This window comes from Urocampus carinirostris, chromosome 4 (genome assembly GCF_059441175.1).
Source record: "Urocampus carinirostris isolate Australia breed hairy pipefish chromosome 4, RoL_Ucar_1.0, whole genome shotgun sequence".
Taxonomy (NCBI): domain Eukaryota; kingdom Metazoa; phylum Chordata; class Actinopteri; order Syngnathiformes; family Syngnathidae; genus Urocampus; species Urocampus carinirostris.
In genome coordinates, this window is record NC_142352.1 from 33,882,780 (window position 1) to 33,903,904 (window position 21,125).

The 21,125-nt window shown below is 38.4% G+C and overlaps 1 protein-coding gene across 3 annotated transcripts; it reads left to right on the forward strand.

The window, feature by feature from the left end:
* The first annotated feature begins 2,075 nt into the window (after window positions 1–2,075).
* Window positions 2,076–20,370, forward strand: tmod2 (tropomodulin 2). 3 transcript variants are annotated; one of them, XM_088334287.1, is made up of 10 exons: window positions 2,076–2,206; window positions 7,857–8,060; window positions 8,178–8,334; window positions 12,777–12,899; window positions 13,091–13,165; window positions 14,155–14,285; window positions 14,357–14,464; window positions 14,541–14,684; window positions 15,508–15,652; window positions 16,921–20,370. In XM_088334287.1, exons 2-10 carry the CDS (start codon window positions 7,935–7,937, stop codon window positions 16,950–16,952), a joined length of 1,041 nt encoding a protein of 346 aa, XP_088190413.1. In that variant the 5' UTR covers window positions 2,076–2,206; window positions 7,857–7,934; the 3' UTR covers window positions 16,953–20,370. The 3 variants fall into 3 exon arrangements, with proteins under 3 accessions (XP_088190413.1, XP_088190415.1, XP_088190414.1); XM_088334289.1 differs by lacking the exon at window positions 2,076–2,206 and adding an exon at window positions 2,881–2,996; XM_088334288.1 differs by lacking the exon at window positions 2,076–2,206 and adding an exon at window positions 5,582–5,634.
* The last annotated feature ends 755 nt before the right edge of the window (window positions 20,371–21,125 follow it).

Genomic DNA, 21,125 nt, shown 5'->3' on the forward strand with positions numbered 1-21,125 from the left:
TTGCCCTCATTTAGGTTTTAAAAAGGGGGTGGTGTCATCGTAGTTTTAAATTTCCTACCCACTCTTGTCATCTATAAGAGTCTCTCTATGTTAGTAATTGAAATTATGATAGACATAATTCAATTATGAGTCAATTTTTGAGTGAATTATGATTGAATATTTGGTAACATGTCCCTTGGCCATTTTCACTTCAATTGGGCGCTTTTGGTAGCCATCCACAAGCTTTTGGTTGAACTTTCGACCTCTCCTATAGACAGAATTAGTGCAGTTCAGTTAAATTATTTGGCTTTCTGACATGGACTTATTTCTTCACCTTTGTCCCAGGTTCTCAATGGGGTTTAAGTCAGGACTTTGGGAAGGCCATTCTAAAACCTTAATTCTAGCCTGATTTAGCCATTCATTTACCACGTTTGATGTGTGTTTGGTGTCATTGTCATGTTGGAACACCCAACTGCGCCCAAGACCCAATCTTCGGGCTGATGACTTTAGGTTATCTTGAAGAATTTGAAGGTAATTCTCCTTTATTATCCCATTTACTCTCTGTAAAGCACCAGTTCCATTGGCAGCAAACAGCCCTACAACAGAATTCTACCACCACAGTGCTTGACATTAGGCATGGTGTACTTTGGGTTGAAGGCCTCACCTTTTCTCCTCCAAACATATTGCTGGGCATTATTGCCAAATTGCTCGATTTTTGTTAGGTCTGACCACAGAAGTTTCCTCCAGAAGGTCTTTGTCCATGTGATCAGCAGCAAACTTCGGTCGAGCCTTAAAGTGCCGCTTTTGGAGCAAGGGCTTCCTTCTTGCACGGCAGCCTCTCAGTCCATGGAGAGACACAACACGCTTGGCTGTGGACACTGACACCTGTGTTCCAGCAGCTTCTAGTTCTTGGCAGATCTGCTTTTTGGTGATTCTCAGATGAATCTTCTCCCTCCTGACCATTTTTCTCTCAGCAGCACGTGATAGCTTGCATTTTCTTTCTGACCGTGGCAGCGACAAAACAGTGCCATGCACTTTATACTTACAATTGTTTGCACTGTTGCTCTTGGGACCTGCAGCTGCTTTGAAATGGCTCCAAGTGACGCTCCTGACTTGTTCAAGTCAATGATTTGCTTTTTCAGATCCATGCTGAGCTCCTTTGACTTTCATTGTAGCGTTTGTGGGCCATGCTATGAAGCTCATTTCACTGACAACTTTCCACTTCACAAAAAAATGCTAATTTGTTTTACTCTATGTATATTTTTGACCCAGAAATTACAATAATTGAGAAGAAAGGTAACAAACACATTTATTGTAATCTCAGCATCAGACTGGGACAACACAGGGTGAATAGGGGTAACTTACCCGACTGCTTGTAAAAGATGGTGTTGATATTCAATGTCATTCTGGCTTGGGAGAGTGAAATTTATTTCTGGAAAAATGCTGAGTAATTAAAACCAAAAGTGATCAGTCGACTTTTTGGGTATTTTTCACATTTAGGTCAGCCCACCTAACTGTGACAAGACGTTGCGTTGAAATTAAATGTTGTTCTGTCCTGGAAGATTAGAATGGTATTCTGGGAAAGCTGCTGAGTCAACATAACCAAAAATGCAGAGTCATCTTTTTTTTGGGCAGTTTTCACATATGTGGTAACCTACCTGACGCCTGTAAAAGATGGTGTTGATATTCAATGTTGTACTGCCCTGGGAGAGTCAAATGTCTTTCTGGGAAAAAATACTGAGTCATCAAAAACAAGTGCAGAGTAAGCTTTTATGGGGCATTTTTCACATCTTGGGTAACCTACCTAGTGTGAAAGATGGTCATATCTAAACTCCTTTACCCTTTCTTGGGTGTTAACAAGCAGCAGTAGCGGTGTTTCATGGGGTATAATAAAGTCATAAAAGAACTAAACCTTATGAATGTTTTTTGTGAAGAAGTACTATCTGTTCTAATCACTCTCTCAGAGAAAAATTAAAGTTGTAGAAATAACTGGAAACTCAAGAGACCAATGACATTATGTTCTTTACAAGTGCATGTAAACTTTTGATCATAACTGTTTGCGGAGAGCCGACTCCCGCCGTTCATTTCAGAGAGCCGAATTGTAAAGCCACTTCGTTCGCAAACGACACAGCACTACACCCTCGGTTGAGTTTAGAAGTCAAACGCCGAAGAAGCTGTTCCCACAAGGAAGTCTGCTTGTTGCTTTCCTTCTTTTCAGTAATTTCGGGTAAGACTTGCGAGAAATTTGCCTTCCAAAGACGTACATATTAATTTGGGTCTTACAGAAACTACCCCTGTAATGAATGCCCTCGAGCTTGATGAGCTAGCTTCAACCATTAGCAGTGTGGAGAGAATGTTAGCTTGCTAGCTGCTTGTTAGGCTGTTTCGTATCAGGTGCTAAGTTTGAGTTGATTTTCACTATTCATCATGTTTACAGATTTGCTTATTCCTACGTGACAATGCATTTCCCTCCGATAGTAGAATTCTCATAGACCGATCATGACAATTTTAACGCATGGGATGAATGAAAAATCTTATTTGCTACAGTGACATTTGCGTAAACTTTCCCACAGAGCAATGCCATTTACAGGTTGTCAGTCGATTGGCGTGTTGTTGTTAAGCATGCACAAACAACCAGTTATTCTGGTAATCCTTCATAATCCAGTTGCGCTGGTGTCATATTTAGTAGCCCTCTACAATCACTTGGTCATGTTTTAGTTTTAGGCACGCTTAGATACGTCAGTTCTAGGATAGTTTTCACGGTCGAGGCGACTCCCATCATCAGGATCACAAAAGCGCTAAGTGTAATACCACTTCAATAATGAGCTCCAAGATCATAGAGACCAGTTATTAAATCCATGAAATGTTCTGGTCACACTCTGCGTCTGTTTTTACTTTGGGTGTAGGATGTCTTGTGTGGATGGATAATGCTGGGTGTGGCTCGTATGTTTTGGTGCAAGGTTTCTCAGGGAAAGTGAGCTTTCTTCTAGCGGATCGTCTTACAGGCTATGTAAAAGGTCTGTTGTTTGTACCGGCATGGAGTGTGCATGCTTGCATGACATTTGTTGTGAAAACCTACCTTCACCACACCCATCCTATGTCATGTTGTATTGCAGACAAGCGGGCTCTGCAAATAGGCTTTGATTGCATTTGGAGAAAGTAACCTGATCAAAAATGTCATGTAGACTGTAACCCAGTTAAATAAAACTAAGTTAAGATAATAAATAATGTTAATGAACTGCACAGTAGATGACTGGTTAGCACATCCGCTCCACAGTTAACAAGTTCTGGGATTGATTTCAGGCACCAGCCTCCCTGTGTGGAGTTTGCATGTACTCCCCGTGCCTAAGTGGGTTTTCTTTCCGGTTAGCCCCCACATTTCAAAAAACATGCATGGCAGGTTGATTTGTTACTCCAAATTGTCCCTAGTGTGTGATTGGTCGTGTGTCTATGTGTGCCCGGTGATTGGCTGGCAATCTGTCCAGTGTGTTCCTTGCCTACTTCCCAATGTCACATGGGATTGGCTTTAGCACCACAGCAACGCTACGTTGAGAACATTTATGAATGATCCTAACGTTAAGTACAATTGCACGGCTTTTAAAAAAAATTGATTGAATCTGAACAAATACTAAATTCTAAGACACAAAGCAATTACAGGTTGAATATGAGCACGAGTTATTGCGTCTGTCACTGCACCACTGTACATAATACAGTAAAATATTGTTATTAAAATATCAGCAAAGAAAAGGCCAAAATATTGTCCTCATCATCTTTTGGACAGAAATTCAAGCTGTCTATTAAATTATCCTTCAAACCGCCCACCCCCACCCTGTAAAAAAAATTATAATTATAATACGTTTGGGAAAAAATAGATATTTTTGTGCATTTGTAATGATACCACTGTCTGTTTTTTACATTCAAAACATGGCCATCCTTAATAATCATAAAGGCAACCCAGTACCATTGAAACATTTTAACATCTTCAACTGCCATTCTTACACCATTTGGAATTCGAATAGTCGTAATAATAGTCATCGATAACAGCGTAGTGAACATTGTTTACGAGCGACTGTACATGGTACTGCAGTATAAACTCTTAATAGAGACTTGTTATCGTCAGGATAAAAAGTCAAAAATATTTTTACAATGTTGTGCTTGGAGTATGGCCTAAGTGGTTAATGCACCAGAACAATAGACAAATGAAAAGTAATGCAATAACATTTAGCAGTAAGATAATTTCTAAATAAGTCATTGAATAAGACAGGAATACCAACTTTTCTATACATAGGCAAAATATAAACATTTTCAGTCTTGTGAACATGTTTAGGGTGTTGATGGTCTCGGAGAAGAAACTGTCTCTGAGCCTGTTAGTCCTTGTTTTTAAGATACCTGCACCACCAACCAGGTCAAAGTGGCGGTGACTTGGATTTGAGGGGTAATTTAAATAAAGTTAAAAACTACACGTGTATGGATGGGTCTGAGGCCACTGAACATTTTGAGTGGTTGGATGTAAAAAATATTTCTAAATGGCAAAAGTTGTCACACTTTTATGTTCACGTCCAAATAGTGTAAACTGACATGCATTGTGTCACAAAAGAAACGTATGCCGAGGGTTAAATATGTACTGCTTTAAAAGGCAGGTCAAGGCGGTTGATGTAGGAGTCAGAACATTAGTTTGGTGTGTTGAGAAACAGATGCACCCACATTTTTAGTCTTAGGTGTGTGTTTTATATGCTCCTCTGTCCCCAAATTGTTGTTCTGTTCCCAAAATCTCCTACCTTGAGGCCAGGTCATTCCAAATGTATTTACAATTTTTATTATATCAAACAACTGGTTTGTAGAGTTGTATTTCCTGTAGAGCTGGTATAATTCTCATGATGTATTATGCAGTACTTTCCAAGTTAAATAACAGGGAGCTCAGTGAAAGCTTTTCTTAATGCAGTAAACATGGTGCAATAATAATAATGTAGTGTGTGTCCAAAGTGCGCAGCTTGAACGGGGGAGCATGCAATCTTGTGTGCTATTTTCAGGAAGACCATTTCCTGCCTTGTTAATGGTAAGTTAGAATAAAAAAAAACGATCATGTTAATTTATCGTATTTAGCGATCAATGTTTTGGATAGGTCATATTTTGCTTCTATATTTGGTAGCTCGACTGAACAAATGCAGAGAATCTGCCATCATCACTACACCATATGTAAAAAGAACAATCTGGAGAAATTCTGTGGCTAAAATAGTGATGTTTGGGATGAGGAAGCTGGCTAATTCTAAGTATGGTCAACCATAGAGAGAATAAAGGACTTTGTGTCCATCTAGTGGGATTTGTGTCCCACTGAAGGTTTCCTTATATTTTGCTAAAGTTTGTTCGTTTATGTAAATGGTAAACACCCATATTTACGTACGTTTGGTTCTGCTTAGTTCTCTTCTGATAAGAAGGTTGGTAATTTGTTTATTAGTAAGTGTGTGCACAGTGGCAGGACGGCCAAGGTGACAAGGTGAGCTGTGTAGACGGTTTTGCAGCATTATTGGCTTACTGTCATGTGTTTGTGTTGAAGGATTAGTAGATATGAGAATGGAATTAATCAGATTGGCCTAATGGATACTCTTGAAACCGTCCGTGTCTTTACCCTTCAACCTGTATCGCTGTCTGGATGTGGTAATGTTTTTTTTTTTCCATTCTAATGCTGACTGAAAAATGAGGCTGATGGTGTAAACTGCTTTATTTTGGGCTCATAAGAGCATTATATATGTGTGACTTATGCTTATCCTGGATGCTTTAGCGAACACTTTCTCCAAATCCTGGCCATATGCTGTCATTACGTCTTGCAACTATAATGTAAATTTTTTGGTCAAAAATTATTTGTCAACAACATTTACTGTAATGGTATACGTTTCACTCGAATATTACAGTTATATTCAAGCTCAAGAACCAGCAGCTCTTTTTAACTTTGGAACCCAATTTCTTTCAATGTTGCTTGTTTTGTCAGTATGCATATTACAGATTACTTAAGCACTGTCATTTTTGTGTTACTTTCACTTTTTGGGAATATGTAGAATTAAATTTAAGATGCAAAGAACACCAAAATGTGCATGCAGTGACAAAACATGATTAATATGAAGAGAAAAAAAATCTTTGTAATTTCTCCGGACCCTAGGACATCGCAAATGGTACAATCCACCCATTTCTTAACATGTAAGGTAAATAAAAACCAATATTGAGACCAATATTGATGAATTTTGATTAAAAAACAAAACATTAATCGCACACGATTGTGACCAACACAATTTGCTACCAAAATTATAGACGTTTGGTTCCAATTTAGGACGAAGATGATTGGTCTCCCGATGTAAAATATACTGTATTTAAAAATCTGCAAATATGTCATTTTGAGAAGTTAAAATTCTGAGAATCAATTCAAAGGGTATTTAAAAATGATTGATAAATCAATTAACGTTTAAGCAAGAAATAGTGTTTTAACTATTTGATTATCATTTAGTTGCTAATTAATATGATATCCAATTCACTCTAACCCGTTGAAAAATCATTTATGTACTGAGCACTTTACATACGTGTTCTCCACATTTGACTCGATGTCATCTGAGTGGTATTTCTGCTGTCTATAAAAGCAATCAGCTTTGAGATTTTAGTTATCTGATGACGCTTGGACTTTTAAATACCCCTCCCATCACACCTACTGGTTTTTCTAATTATTTGTCGTGTTTCAATAGAAATCTTTTTAGGAAATCACCGACTTGAGTAGCTCTGAAAAACTGCCAGAACTGGCTAAAACATCTATTCCTTAACCTAAAAAATGTTTCCCTTGCTGCCACAATACATTGTTAAATTATTTAATTTGAAAGGTATGTGTTATGTACTCTAGAGATAGGTAGGACTTTCTAAATGATCACCTTTTTATTGCATTGAATCCCCTAGAAAGGTTAAGAACTATTTAGGATGTCTTCTTACTTTTAAAGCAGGATTACGATTAACTCCACAACGGAGCATTTAACCATTATGTTGTGTTAGGGTCTCCATTGACCCGTTTTAAGGTTACAAAAGGTAAAAACTGATGTGTGTCAGGAGCCATAAAATCAAATTACAATGGGACTAAATGGTTATGGGTGCAGATAATGCTTGTTAGGGTGTTGTATTAACTATGTTGTGCAATACTTCTTTCATTTTGGTGGTCAGGACTGAGATAAACCCCAGGTCAAAATTGACCCGCTCACAACGGTTATTGGTAACAACACAATATGAGGGTTAAGTGAAATCTGGAAATTGTGAGGATATAGTTGTGTTCCAACTGTGGTGTGGAAGATTGAACAGAAAACTCAAGTCTCTTCACAAAGTTTCACAAGATGGACAATCATTCATAAATGCTTTCATAATGCTTTCACTCTTGACAATTTTTCAGCATGTAATGATATAGAGTTGAATTGCATCATTGTTAATTGGAAACGTTTTGTGCGTTGTTAAATAACCCCTTCTTTTTGCTACAGTCTCCAGCTGTGTGTGTTGCGTCATTTTGAGAGTTTTATGTGCAACAGGCAGCTGTGATACGCTATTGATTTCACAAGGATGAGCTCAACATCGGCCGTATTTACATAAGTCTGATTATGTTCGCTGATTTTTTCCTTTTTTATTGTACTACTACTAATACTACCATGAGAACTAAAAAAAATGCATATGTCTTCCATTATTGATATTGTATATGACAGTCTGTTTACCTTATCAAATGGTCCAACTGACTTGCTAAACAAAATTCATAACTCAATCATTATTGGTTCTATGGCAAAAATGTATTAGTTACTCATTCCATTTACAAAAATATTATTTTGCCGTTTTCTCTTGTTTTCACATAGCTTTTTTTTTTGCAGAGGAACAACAAACCAGGGAAGTTGCATTGGGGCAGCGATCTGATCTTCAGTGTGATCAGGCAAGCAACAGCAAGCATCATGGCATTGCCTTTTAAAAAGGATCTGGACAAGTACAAGGATCTGGATGAAGATGAGATCCTTAACAGTCTCTCGGCAGATGAGCTAAAGCAGCTGGAGACGGCCCTGGAGGATATTGACCCTGAGGTCAGAGTTCGGTGACAAATGGGCCAGGGGAGGATCAAGAATAAAATGAATTCATACATTTGCTGGATGTTTTATAAACCCCGCATGCTTTTATTGTATGTCTTTGATCTCTCCCAGAATGCACTTCTGCCAGCGGGTTTGCGTCAGAAGAACCAGACTACAAAACAGGCCACGGGAAGGTTTGATCGAGAGAGGCTCCTTAAATATCTGGAGAAGGAAGCCATTGAGTACAAGGACAGAGAAGACATTGTGCCCTACACTGGAGAGAAGAAAGGTATGTGAAGCTTAGCTGCAGAATCCATCGGCAAGTACATGCCATTGTCATGAAAAAAAAAAGCCTCACACGTTATTTAAGTCAAGTCAAGTCAAGTCACATTTATTTATACAGCCCTTAATCACAAAAATGTCTCAAAGGACTGCACAGGATTACAATTACAAAATTGCACAATTACCTGATCTTAAACCAGCAAGTCAGAATTACATTTGTCACTGTGGACAGCACCGAGGAATTGCACATAAAACGACTATAAAAATGGACTCCCAAACTACCAAGAAAGTCTTATTTAGTTTATTCACTATGATTATTGTTGTTCTGTTATTTTTAGTGTTAATGTTTCTAGAGAGCTTGTCTTGTGTGTGTAGGTGGAGTTTTTAGTTGCACCTGCAGTTGTGAAACACAGCTGTAATTATTATTCCGCCACTGTCTTCGAATGTATTACTAATGCTAGTCCATTCTTATGCAACATGATGGTGGGAGTGCGGGGGAGCTCCACCATTGTGTGTTAGGTGTGCCAACAGAGAAAGCCTTCAAAGGGTATGAAGCAGCTCAACTAAATTGCATTTTTGAGTATGTTGTACAACTGAAAAAAGTGGTGCCCTCACTTAGTTTAACCATTTAAGAGTAAAGTATTTAGTGTAACCTGTCTCCAAAGCTTAGACAGGTTATATAATCTTAATGGTAATCATTAATAGTTTATATCATTATAGTTTATAATATTATATATTGTTGCGGTTTTATTTCCTTTTTTTAAGCTTTGTGATTTGATAATGTATAAGGCGAGAACCTTTTCCCATGTCAATAAAACAGTTAGGTTCTGTCTCTTTTTCAATCACGATGTCAGGGTCGATTGTGATCTCAAAATGAGATTCGAGTTAAAAGTAAAACTATGACTAAATACTACAAATGAGAAAGTAGAGGGTGTATCACCTTCAACCTGTGACGTGACTGTTCCCTTTTAACCTCTGTAATTGAGTGGTAATTATGCACCCTCCAGGCCATTTGTAAGCTGTTGTTGTTCTGCAATTTTCATAACTTCCGCAAATCTCCGTTCAAGAAATGGTTTACAAAAAAACTATACGTTTTTAGTTGGACGACACCATCACATTGTTACTCTGATAAATTCCGTTGGCTAAGAGACCTTTTAAAGAAAGGGAAAAACATACAAATTATGTCGTTAGTTCTTTCGTGTAACTCAAATCGTAACTTCCTATTCAAAGTGAATGTCAGAAAACACTTCATATAAACAGGATTTTAGATAGTTTTGCAGGGCAACATAGTGGAAAAACAGTTGCGCAGAAGTGGCAAGGCAGCAACAAATTTACTTTATTCGGTCGCTGACTTTGCAGAGTTACTATCTTAGTTATTCCTGGGCTTTTTTAATGTTTAAAACCTTCTCTCAGCTTCATTAGAGGGGAATGTGAAGCTAACATCGTGACATCCCTGCTGAACCCAAACTGGCCCTTTACTCATAATGCATCCCATATGCGATTGTGTGCAAGTTCTGTGACGACATGGAAAATTGGAATCATTGGGGTAATTATGTGGAATGTCGATGATTCCCTTCCTCTTACCCCCCGCTGATAAATTTAAACAAACATCCTTTTTAAGTGCCTTGGAAACTAATGCAAAGGATAACGGGGCATTTTTAAAAACTCAATGTAATAATTTTTGCTGGCGCTTTTCTCTTGAATCTCGCATTCCCAGATACGTTTACCTGATTACAAAATGCAGATGTTTAAAAGTTTATTTGTAAGGCAAAATAAATTACTTCTCTGAGGAAAACACAACAATAACCTTTTGGGGGCATTTTCATAAGGCAATCCTCAATTACCAGTACTTTAAACTAGGAATTGTAGTTTTGGATCACAAGCCACATCTCTATTGCTCCAGATGAACAGGCGCAGGATGGAGCCTTTTTTTCGTCTGTGTTTTGTTGGCTCCAGGAAGTGCCGGGACCCCACCAGGGACCTGTAAGAGCAATGTGATTGGCTTGACTGGCTTTTAAGGGAGTGTCAAGTAGTAAGCACTTGTTTTTTTTCATGCATGTACTGCTGGCCTCCAAAGACTGTGACCAAGCAGCAGCACAGTCAAGATTACAGTTCACTTATTGTTCACGACTTCCTTCCCCTTTACCCCTCTCTTACCTTATGGTGGTAACCATGGCATTACTGTTACTATTAGTTTCACTCCGCTGATTATTGTGACTTGGAATGTGTTAGGTCTTTATAACATATTTTGACTCCTCATTGATATTGCAATAACCCAATAAGTCATATCAATTCTGCTGTTACTGTCTATCCTAAAAACATACCTATTAAATTAATTTACTTTATACAGTTTATAACATCCTGGTAATTACATGACAGAATTATTAAAAATGTCTTATGTCTTTTTTAATGTTGTCAAATGAGAGCACACAGTTGTTTGTGTTTGACTTAGGCTGATTTTATGTTGAAGGCCAATGCAAACAAATGTGAATTTGTTTGTTGTGATGGGTCAAGCTAATGCCATTATTTTAGGGACGAGGCAAGACAATTTAAGGGTCAAATATACCTGCACAGCAACAATACATGGATTAACACATACATTTGACAGTGGAACGGTGTATTTGTAATATGTATAATACTCACTACAACATTATTATTGTCCAGGAGAAATGTCTCCTACTAAGTAAGCACTAGATTTGTTTTTTCGATAAATATGAAACCGTTTAAAAAAACGTGAAAGGTGGATGCGTCGTTTTAGGCGTCCTTAAAAAGTTGAAGGCACAATATATTCTCTATTAGAGATCTTAAACCCGAAACTTAACCCGACCCGACCTGAAATTCGGGTTAGGTCGGGCCTGAAATGTATGTTAATGAGTAGTTCGGGCCGGGCTCTGCTTTATATTTTTATTATTTTTTATAATCCTGTGTTGCGCTCTTATTGTTTTTTTTTTTTTTTTTTTTTTTTTTTTTTTTTTTTTTAAATCCACGCAGGTGAGTAAACTCCTTGCTCAGTAGACATAATCTTGTTTCTGCCTGACAACATAAACAATGTAAATAATATCCTTCTTTTGAAATTGACAAATTTAATTATTGTCTGGGGCTTTAATTATTTCCTTTATTTCACTGGAATAAAGACGAGGAAACGAGGCCACAGTTTGCAAATCATCAATTAGCAAAGCATCACAGTTAAAGCTTTTATACTCTTTAAATTTTGCACAATTTGTAACCTTTGTTCATGTTTGACATTTTTGTATTACACTAAACTATTACCTTTTACTTACACATGATAGTGTCTTGTTTTTTTTTCTTGAGTTAAATGTAATTATTATAGGCTTTTTTTTTTACAATGTTTAACTTTGGTTACTATAAGTTTTTAATAGCGGCCTTAACACGTTATTTTTGTTCTTATTCACTCAAATTGATAACCTTGTATTTTTTCTATCTTGTATGTTTATTATGTTAAATTACTCTTTACAGCAGGGAGTGATTTTTTTATTTTTTTTATTTTTAAAAGCAAGTTCCTGAACTTGTTCCAGCGCTTCTTAAAGCAGGTTGTTTTTGTGTGTTTCAATGCACATAAAATGAGAACGTTATTCTTATTATATAGTTTTTGCTTTTGCTCTTTGATCATTTCTTTAATTTAGTCGGGTTTGGGATGGAGTCGAGTCTTAATACTTGCGAGTGGGGTCGGGCGGGATTTTTTTAGGTCTTACCAATTTTCTCAATTAAGTATGTGTTAAAAATGCCCAACTGGGTTCAAAGAGCCTTTCTATTTTTTTTCACTGCTCCCATCTGCTTTTATCTTTTAGCAGAGCTTTTGGGGACCTTCAACACATTAGGAAGCAGGAAAAGGAGGGTGATGGGGGGTAATTTAATGCTTGTCCTTGTGGTTTTCTGTTAGTGTATTAAGAGAATGGTAAAAGTAAGACAATTCCTATTTCAAATACAGTCTAAATGTAATTATTAGTTTATTGGTACTTGAGGAATGACTAAGGCTGCAAAATGGCGGCAGAGGGTATCAAAGTTTTATATTCTGGAAGGCACCTTATAATACCTTTTAATGTATTTTATGGACGCAAACATGAAAAGTCATACAGATTGATATTTGATATAAAATAGATTTACCCCATGTGATAAAATAAAAAGGAAGACAATTGAAAAAAAAAGTAATTTACTTTATGAAAAATATTAATCACAAAAATGTGTTTTTATCTAAATCACCCCGCAACATTTTAATTTCATAGTAACCATTTTCTTTCATCCGTCAATATCAAATGTATCGTTGCTTTACTGTAAAAAAATATAGTATCTTCCAAATTAATTTTTGGGGGAGTAACTGTGATTTCCTCCCCAGACAAAAATAATCCGATGACAACGCTGATCTGTAAATTCTATTGTCTATTGTTCCAAGGCTTTTTTTCCCGAAACACTGTTGTTTTGTTCCTACAGGCAAAGTGTTTATTCCTAAACAGAGACCAGTGGAAATTCGACAGGAGAATGTCACAACACTTGACCCGGAATTGGAGGAAGCCCTCTCCAGTGCCACTGATACGGAACTTTGTGATCTTGCAGGTGAATCATATTCTTAGTATTTCAAAGGGCCCAGCAAAACAAAAACAACCTTAATGAGTGCTCATTCATTGCTCCATCCTTTGTGTTTCACTGGTCTTAATCCTCTTAAAATCGTTCATCTGATATACTTTCATTGGAAGTCACATGTGTGTCAGTGTATAACATTTCCATGTGCTTTGTATTGTTTGCAGCGATCTTGGGTGTTCATACACTTGTAACCAGCAGTCAGACGTATGACGGAACTGGAGCAAAAGAAGGCTATAACAGTAAGTAGAACACAAAACAATGCTACTGTGAGTAAGGTCTGCAACTAAAGACTATTTTAATATTCGACTAGTCACAGACTATTGAACTGACTAGTCGACTAAATTTTTATAGGCAGGACAAGGAACGATGAAATCAGGTAAATATTTATATCCGTAAATCAAGAAGAGGCACATTAACAGCAGTGAAACAGTGAATTGTCCATTTTGTGTCGTGGCCGACTGCAAAGTCTGCAGAAAATTACTATCAACTCTCAACAGTTTGAAATCAAATGTTTTTAACTATTGACATTTGTTCTAGGGACTACATGCATTTCATTTCCAATATGTTTTTCTGGCACAATTTGGTTTAACGCTCAAGCGCCCTTATAGCGAAATATACGCATGTAAGATGTTCGATACATGTTATCAAGACTGTATTGGCTTGACTGTTTCTTGAATTTTACAGAGGCAAGTCAGTTTCTGTTTCGCTCAACTGTCCGTAATGCTTTTTAAATGCTCGTCCGACACTGATCCACCTCCATCAGGTCTGCTTTGCACACTATGCATGTAGTGTTTTTATTCGCTATATCCAGGCTAAAATGCTCACTTAGTTGACGTTGCCAGTTATGTTTGTTACTGCTCAAGCCAGAAATGCTTTGGCGCATTTGCGCCTGTTGAAATAGATTACTGTCGTATGTTCATGTCTCACTCTGTTGGAAAAACATACCTAGCGACAAAATCGGCAATGAAATTCATTATCGACCATTTCTATTATATATTTTTTGTCGACAACATGGACCATTTGTTGCAGCCCTACTGCGAGTACAATTAATGGAGCAGTACTGATAGTAGTAATACCAAGCTACTTCAAAAAAACAGCTTTTACTGATCTGCAACTGGCAAGCTGAAATCTATTTTCTCACTCCTCCTTGTGCTAAATGCAAAGTGACTTTTATCCGATGCTCACTCTTGTACAGAGGGTAATATACATCTTCTCTGTTTTCTCCAAGATGTGGTCAAAGGTGAGAAGATGAACCCTGTCTTTGATGAGCCACCCAATCCCACAAATGTAGAAGAAACGCTTAACCGGATAAAGAGCAACGATGCCACCCTGACAGAGGTCAACTTGAACAACATTAAGGTGCAACACACATTTAAAATCAACAGGCCTCTTTAGCTTCAACCAACCCTCGTTCTACTTCTTTAATGCAGAATATCCCTGTTCCAACACTCAAAGAATTTGCCAAAGCCATGGAGAAGAACACACACGTAACTAAGTTAAGCATGGCAGCCACACGGAGTAACGACCCCATTGCAGTGGTGAGATTCACTGATCTCTATAATTTCCTAACATTGAGACGCTTTGTTGTAATCGTTTTTCACCTTTCCCTCTCAGGCGTTCAGCGACACACTTAGGGTGAACAAGTCGCTGCGAAGTTTTAACTTAGAGTCCAACTTCATCACCGGTGCTGGAATCCAATCGCTAATTGATGCGCTGCGAGATAATGACACACTTCAAGAGATCAAGATAGACAACCAGGTACACACAGAGGAACTGTTGAAGAATTTCATAAGTAGGGAAGGAATCTTGCAGCTCTGAATATTTTTAATGATAATTGTGCAATCAGTTTTAATTAAGCTCATCCACTGCATGTGATGAATAATCTCATGAAATAAAGGTTCGCTTGTTGGTGGTGGATTTCTGTCCTTTCGAAAATAAAGGAAGTTGTTAAGTGACTCGACATTTATGATGGTGCCAATCCTGGGCACTGCTATTATCAAATTACTAAACAGAATGGCTAGTTTCAGCTAGTCAGTGCGAATATGCAGAGCACAAGGTGAGGCACTTGATCTTGCACGCAACGCAAAACAAACAAGCTGGCTAATCACAAACATGCACAATTTTAAAATGATCGGGTGGTCTGTCTTTCTCAATCCATTTGCCGGTGCACAAGAGTGCTGTGAGACCTTTTCTGGTTTGCCACAAGAAGTTGTTCAGTCAAGTCAAGTCACATTTATTTATATAGCCCTTAATCACAAAATTGTCTCAAAGAAGGAAAAATTAATATACAGCATCGTTAAAAATCCCCAAACTCCTATTCAAAATCCCCTTCTCTTTTTATTACCTGACTAATATTTTTTTTGTAGTAGAATATTTTGATTGTAGGAGTTAATATAGTGGAGCAGCAGTAACTAGGACACTAGTCAGGATTGATGGAAAGAAAAATGCAGTTGTGTACAAAGAAAGCCTGGATTAAAAAGTATTGACATAGTTACTGCTCAGGAACTCAAACTAGCCAAACTTCAGGCTTTTTGATGTTGCCTTATGTAAAGACTAGTTTAACATGTGCTGTCTATTCCAGAGGCAACAGCTGGGTACCAACGTGGAGATGGAGATAGCTAAAATGTTGGAAGAGAACCACAGCATTGTGAAATTCGGCTACCACTTCACCAAGCAGGGGCCTCGTTCTCGAGCCGCCGCTGCCATCACCAAGAACAATGACCTGGGTACGTAGCACGCATGCACAGTTAGGCCTGAAAATATTTGGCCAGGTTCAGTTATTATTGTAAATTTACGTTATTCCGTGCTGAACACTAAATTGTAGTATATCGTAATTGCTACTGTGTTGTACGATTAAAATGCTATGCAAGGGAATATGATAATCGTATTTAATTTTCTTTGACTTTTGACATAAATTGTACTGGATGTTTTTTTCACCGTTGGGCACTATGACCTTCTCTCTTTTAGTTCCTTCTGCTGTCAGAGCCGCAGTAGCACAGGTCTGATGCATGTGGTGTTTGCGCTCAGTGCAAGTTAACAAAGATATTCATTGGATCACTACATTAAGCATTGGGGACAACGAGTGGCGGGGCATGTATTTCACACCTAGGCCTTCAGCTTTAGTCTGAATTAGTGATGTTGTTCGCAACCAAACCAGCTCCATGAGCCGGTTCTTTTAAGTAAACTTTAATATTTTATATGTAAAGACTCAGGTAGAGGTGATTTGGGCCAGCCCCTGCTGCGTGCCGGATTATCTGGGTCTGACAGCCCCGGAGGCCGCTGAAGACAATCCGATCAGGGAGCCAGCAGCGCGGATTGGTGGGGTTTGCGTGCAAAGGGCCCCATACGACATGTAAAGCCTGTCTTTCGTAACAATATCTTAGTTAATCAAGACTATATAAACGGAGCAAAAAATAACAATGACGGGTGCATTGAAATAAAAAAATAAAGGCGGGAGAGAAGCCCGGCCCGAACTGAAAGTAGTGATTGACATTTTAGGCTCCGGTCAAACCCGGGCTTAAGATCTTACCTCTCAGCTAAAAACCCAATACAAAAAACATGTACGTCATCTTGAAAGGCAATTTTAAAAACAGTTCCTCCACGTCAAATGTCTCTGTCTCTTATTGTCTCTCTCTCTCTCTCTCTCTCTCTCTCTCTCTCTCTCGCTCTCGCTCTCGCTCTCGCTCTCATTTATTTATATATATATATATATATATATATATATATATATATATATATATATATATATATCACATTATTCAGATATTTTAGGCCAACAGAGAAGGCCTTCAAAGCCCACCACTGGTGCCAACTAAGTTACTTATTCTGTATGGACTAATGCACTCTCCTGGAATGGGTGTGAAAATTGACCACGGGCTGACTCGCACGTTCTTACAATAACAAGTTGCATTTTGGCATGGACATTGAGCTTCCCTCTCATGCAGTTTTGGCAGAAGCAATGATGACATTTTCAAATTTTGTTTTTTGTCCGCAGTCCGCAAGAAACGAGTGGAAGGGGATCAGTGAAGGCGGCGTTCCACCCGTCTTCCAGCCAACCGTGTCGCTTCATCTCGCCATGTGGAAACGTTTAATTTCCACCAACGCCGTAATCTCATCTCACTGTATGGAACAAATATTGTGCCAAACTGTGCCGCAAGAACGTACATCTGAGAAGAAGATAAATAACTGGAATGAAATGCCCCTTCTACCCTTATATATGTTTTTAACTGCTATTTTTATGCTGTCATTGAAAGTGTAAATCAAACTAGTTTTTAGTCTTTTCCATTTCAGCTGCTCCCTGTTTTCGTTTGGCCTAAACTAATCTTTCCTTTTACTTTTTTTTCTTTATACTGTTGTCATGCAAATTTACTGTAAGGCTACATAGCAGAGTACAAAGGATTATTAACATTCAGAATCACCTCATGGGACACCAGGGTCACACCAGCACCTCTTAGGAACACCGCCGGCCAAAAGGAAAAGCAACCCTCCAGAGCTCTTAAAAATCCACGTCTCTCACCTTCACCATGTAAAAAAAAATGGTCGCAACTGTAAGTGAAGGCACATGTAGCGCCGCTTAATTTGTTTTTCATTAGTTCTGTCTTGGGCAGCACGGCGGCACAGTGGTTAGCGCTTGTGCGGCACAGTTCATGTCATGGGAACCTGTCGTGGGTTCAAATCCAGCTCCAGACTTCCTGTGCGGAGTTTGTATGTTCTCCCCGTGCTTGCGTGGGTTTCCTCCGGGCACTCCGGTTTCCTCCCACATTCCAAAAACATGCATTTCAGGTGGATTGGCCAGTCCAAATTGTCCCTAGGTGTGAATGAGCGAATGAGTTGTCTGTCCCTGTGTGCCCTGTGATTGGCTGGCAACCAGTTCAGGGTGTCCCCTGCCCACTGCCCGGAGATGGCTGGGATGGGCTCCAGCCCCCCCGCGACCCTAATGAGGATAAGCGGTACGGCTAATGAGATGAGATGAGATGAGTTCTGTCTTGTAAAACATCTTAGCACTCGGGTGGACTGATTCATGTGAGCAAAGAATGTTTACTTGAGTCAGTGATGACGTTGTGCTGCAATCAGCCTTAATAAACCACTTCGGTCTTGTGCTCTTCACCTAAAACCTTTAAAGGAGCACTGCACATTCTTTTTGGACGTTAGTTTTAACTAGGGATGGGCGACTACGGATATCACATATTGGGTCTGCCCAGAGCCAAGCCTGTTTCAAGAGCTATCTAGACTTAACAATTTGGAGCTAAAAATTGTATGAACGATAAATCGCAATTAATTACATGTCATATTTAGTAAGAATATGTTCGGATTGCGGTATCATGTATTATCTGTATCCATGACTGCTTAAGATATTGTAATGGTGTGCAAGCTTGTGGTATCGAACATCCCTAGTTTTAACTGATTTTTGTTTTTTCGACATTCTGTAACAAGTGGAAATACTAACTCTGTTGAGTAAATCAAAGAAACGGCAGGGAAATCTTGATTCTGCTGAGTACATGTGGGTTGGAACTAATGTTGAATTGCAGGATAACGTCATTATGTAGTAAAAAGGTTTAGCAGATGAAGCCATAAATTTGTACTCAAATGTTTAACCATGCCAAAGACCATTACACGTGTTGCTTATTTCATTTTGGACCAAGTATTTATACCGAACAAAGTTTTGTTTGACATGGTCAAGTTCTTAGTTGAAGAGCATTCCTTATTCCTTGTGCATGATTGTTTTTGTTCTTTTTGTATCATTGTGTTACCCTTTTGGGGCAACAATAGCTAAAAAAATGGTTAGTACAACGTTGCACCCCCTCAAGAGTACTTGTGTGGAATCAAACAATTTTTGCTGTTATTAACTTTCGACAGTGATGCCTGACTAATTTTGTTTGTTTTATTGCTTCCTTGGTACTTGCTAATTCAAAGGACTACTAGTCTGAATTTACAAATTGATTTGGTGAAAACTTTGATCACGCTAATGATCTCATCGTGATTACCAAAAGTGATAATCAGGGATCGAAACAAATTGTCACAGCAACAGTTGAAGCAAATCTTCACAGTTCGTGTATCCCTAACACTCAGGGGTGTCAGTGCACCACTTCCTGTGGTGTGTCTTGGGCAAGTACAGCCTGGTGGCACCTATCCCTCTTAAGGCCGTTTTTGGGGTAGGGGTTTGCTCCCCCACATGAACCTGATAGTACTTGTTTTCATGGTTACCAGTAGCAGGAGATGCTGCCCTATCAGTAAATCTCTGCAATTGTAAATGTTTGTCAATGATCTGAAGAGATCACAATATCCGTCACGGATCAGCTAGTCTTAGTTGCCATTATATGGCAGCAAAGTAGTGTTTTTTTTCTAAGCTAAATTCTATAACTCACCATCATAATTTCCTGGCACCAAAATGCTACAAGATTTGGCAAAATCCAATCATGGTAAATGGATTTTAAAATGTTAAACAGCGAAATATTCTAGTGTTAAAGGTGGGATGCGTTGTATAGGTATAAAATTGTCCCTACATAGTATGCCCAAATCAGTTCAAAAATATATTTTTTCCCACCGCGCCTATCTTCTTTTATCTTACTTTTAGTTAAGGTGTTCTGAGGAAAGGGGGGGCTGGGATTGTAAGTGATATCATGCTTTCGCTTGAAGTCTTCTGCTATTGAATGAAAATGGTGAAAGTAAGAAAATGACTGTTTCAAATACAGTCCAAACGCAAACCCAACCCCCGAAAAGGATCAAAAAAATAATTTGTATGAGAGCTTCTAAGAAATGCATATACTTGCATGCGCCAAACAAGCAACTTGACAGAGGTTGCAATGATGATTTAAACCAGAAGTTGGCGTCAGCAGAACAATTACAAATTCCGGACAGCGCCGTTAACTTTTAATGCATTGATTAACAAATTAATGATTGATTTCAGGTTTATCCCAGTATCCCCCACATACTTTCACTTCATACTCAACATGTTCTCCCATTAATGTACTGTTCATTTCCAACGTGTTGTGTGCCTGAGGTGCAGACTTCTTAAGGTATTTAGGCAACAAATGATCTCCTTGAAAACTGTAAATACACTTTTACTGTAATTATATGTTCTGGCATGACATCTTGCTAAAATGTTTCTCCTACTTTTATTATCAAATATAAAATTATTTCCACACGATTTTTCAGAGCCATGTTGGGTTTCTGCATGCCCATGTATGTTCTTTTCACGAGGCAAAGACACAGGGGGAAAGCTAATGTGCAGCTTCTTTGTTGGACTTGGTTGACAATTTGTGACTCACGTATATGAAATGTAAAACGGCATCTCAAATGCATCGTGTGTGAGACACAGATCTGCACAACTACTGTGGCAATTTTCTTTGTACAATATGTCAAACAGGTGCCGACTAAACAGAAAAATAAACGGTGAAATGCACTGCTGAATATATAACCTCAACAATAAATGTTTTTACATTAAGTCTGTTTAATATCCTTTTCTTGTACTGACTTCTGATCAGTTTAAGTGACTTCAGTTCTTCCATCTCTTTTGATGGTCTGGGAGATGATCTTCCTGGTGTTCCTCTGCACCCTTCAATTCTGTTTCTGTGATTGTTAGCACATACATGGGGGGTGATGTCATTCGTACGTCTGACTTCATCCGCCCGGTTTCATGTGGCCTGAGCCAGAGGTGAGAATTTTGTATTTCACTGAAGGAATCCTTTTGAGATCACTATATGCAGTTAATGTAAACCCTGAAAAGAACGCTCTGTAATATTTGACCTCAAGATGTTGCTGTGTTGTGTAGTGCCACTGAAAACGAGTGTTACAAAGCACAAGAAAATACAAACTATGGAGAAACAAAGTGAGCAAAACGCGCCATTTTTCTTATAATTTTCTGTGCCGTGCCTTTCTCAGGGTTTTGGGGGCTTTGGGTATCTGTAGCGGCAGACACGCACTTGCCAAGCTTTCGACAACCAAAAGTTGGTAGATTTTATAGCGCACTATTTTTACGCATGAAACAATCCTTCTATGGAATATTAAAAAAAAAAACACGCTAGTTTAAAACTGTAAGGGGCAAACTTTTACCAAAACAGTTAATTCAAGCACAGTAACACAGTTTTGCGTTTACATCATGCAGCTATAGAATAAACTACTAGTCTCAAATCAGGATTTTTTTGAGGTGGTTTAAATCTGAAGAAGTTTTTTTTTATTCGAACCGATTGGCATTAAAGA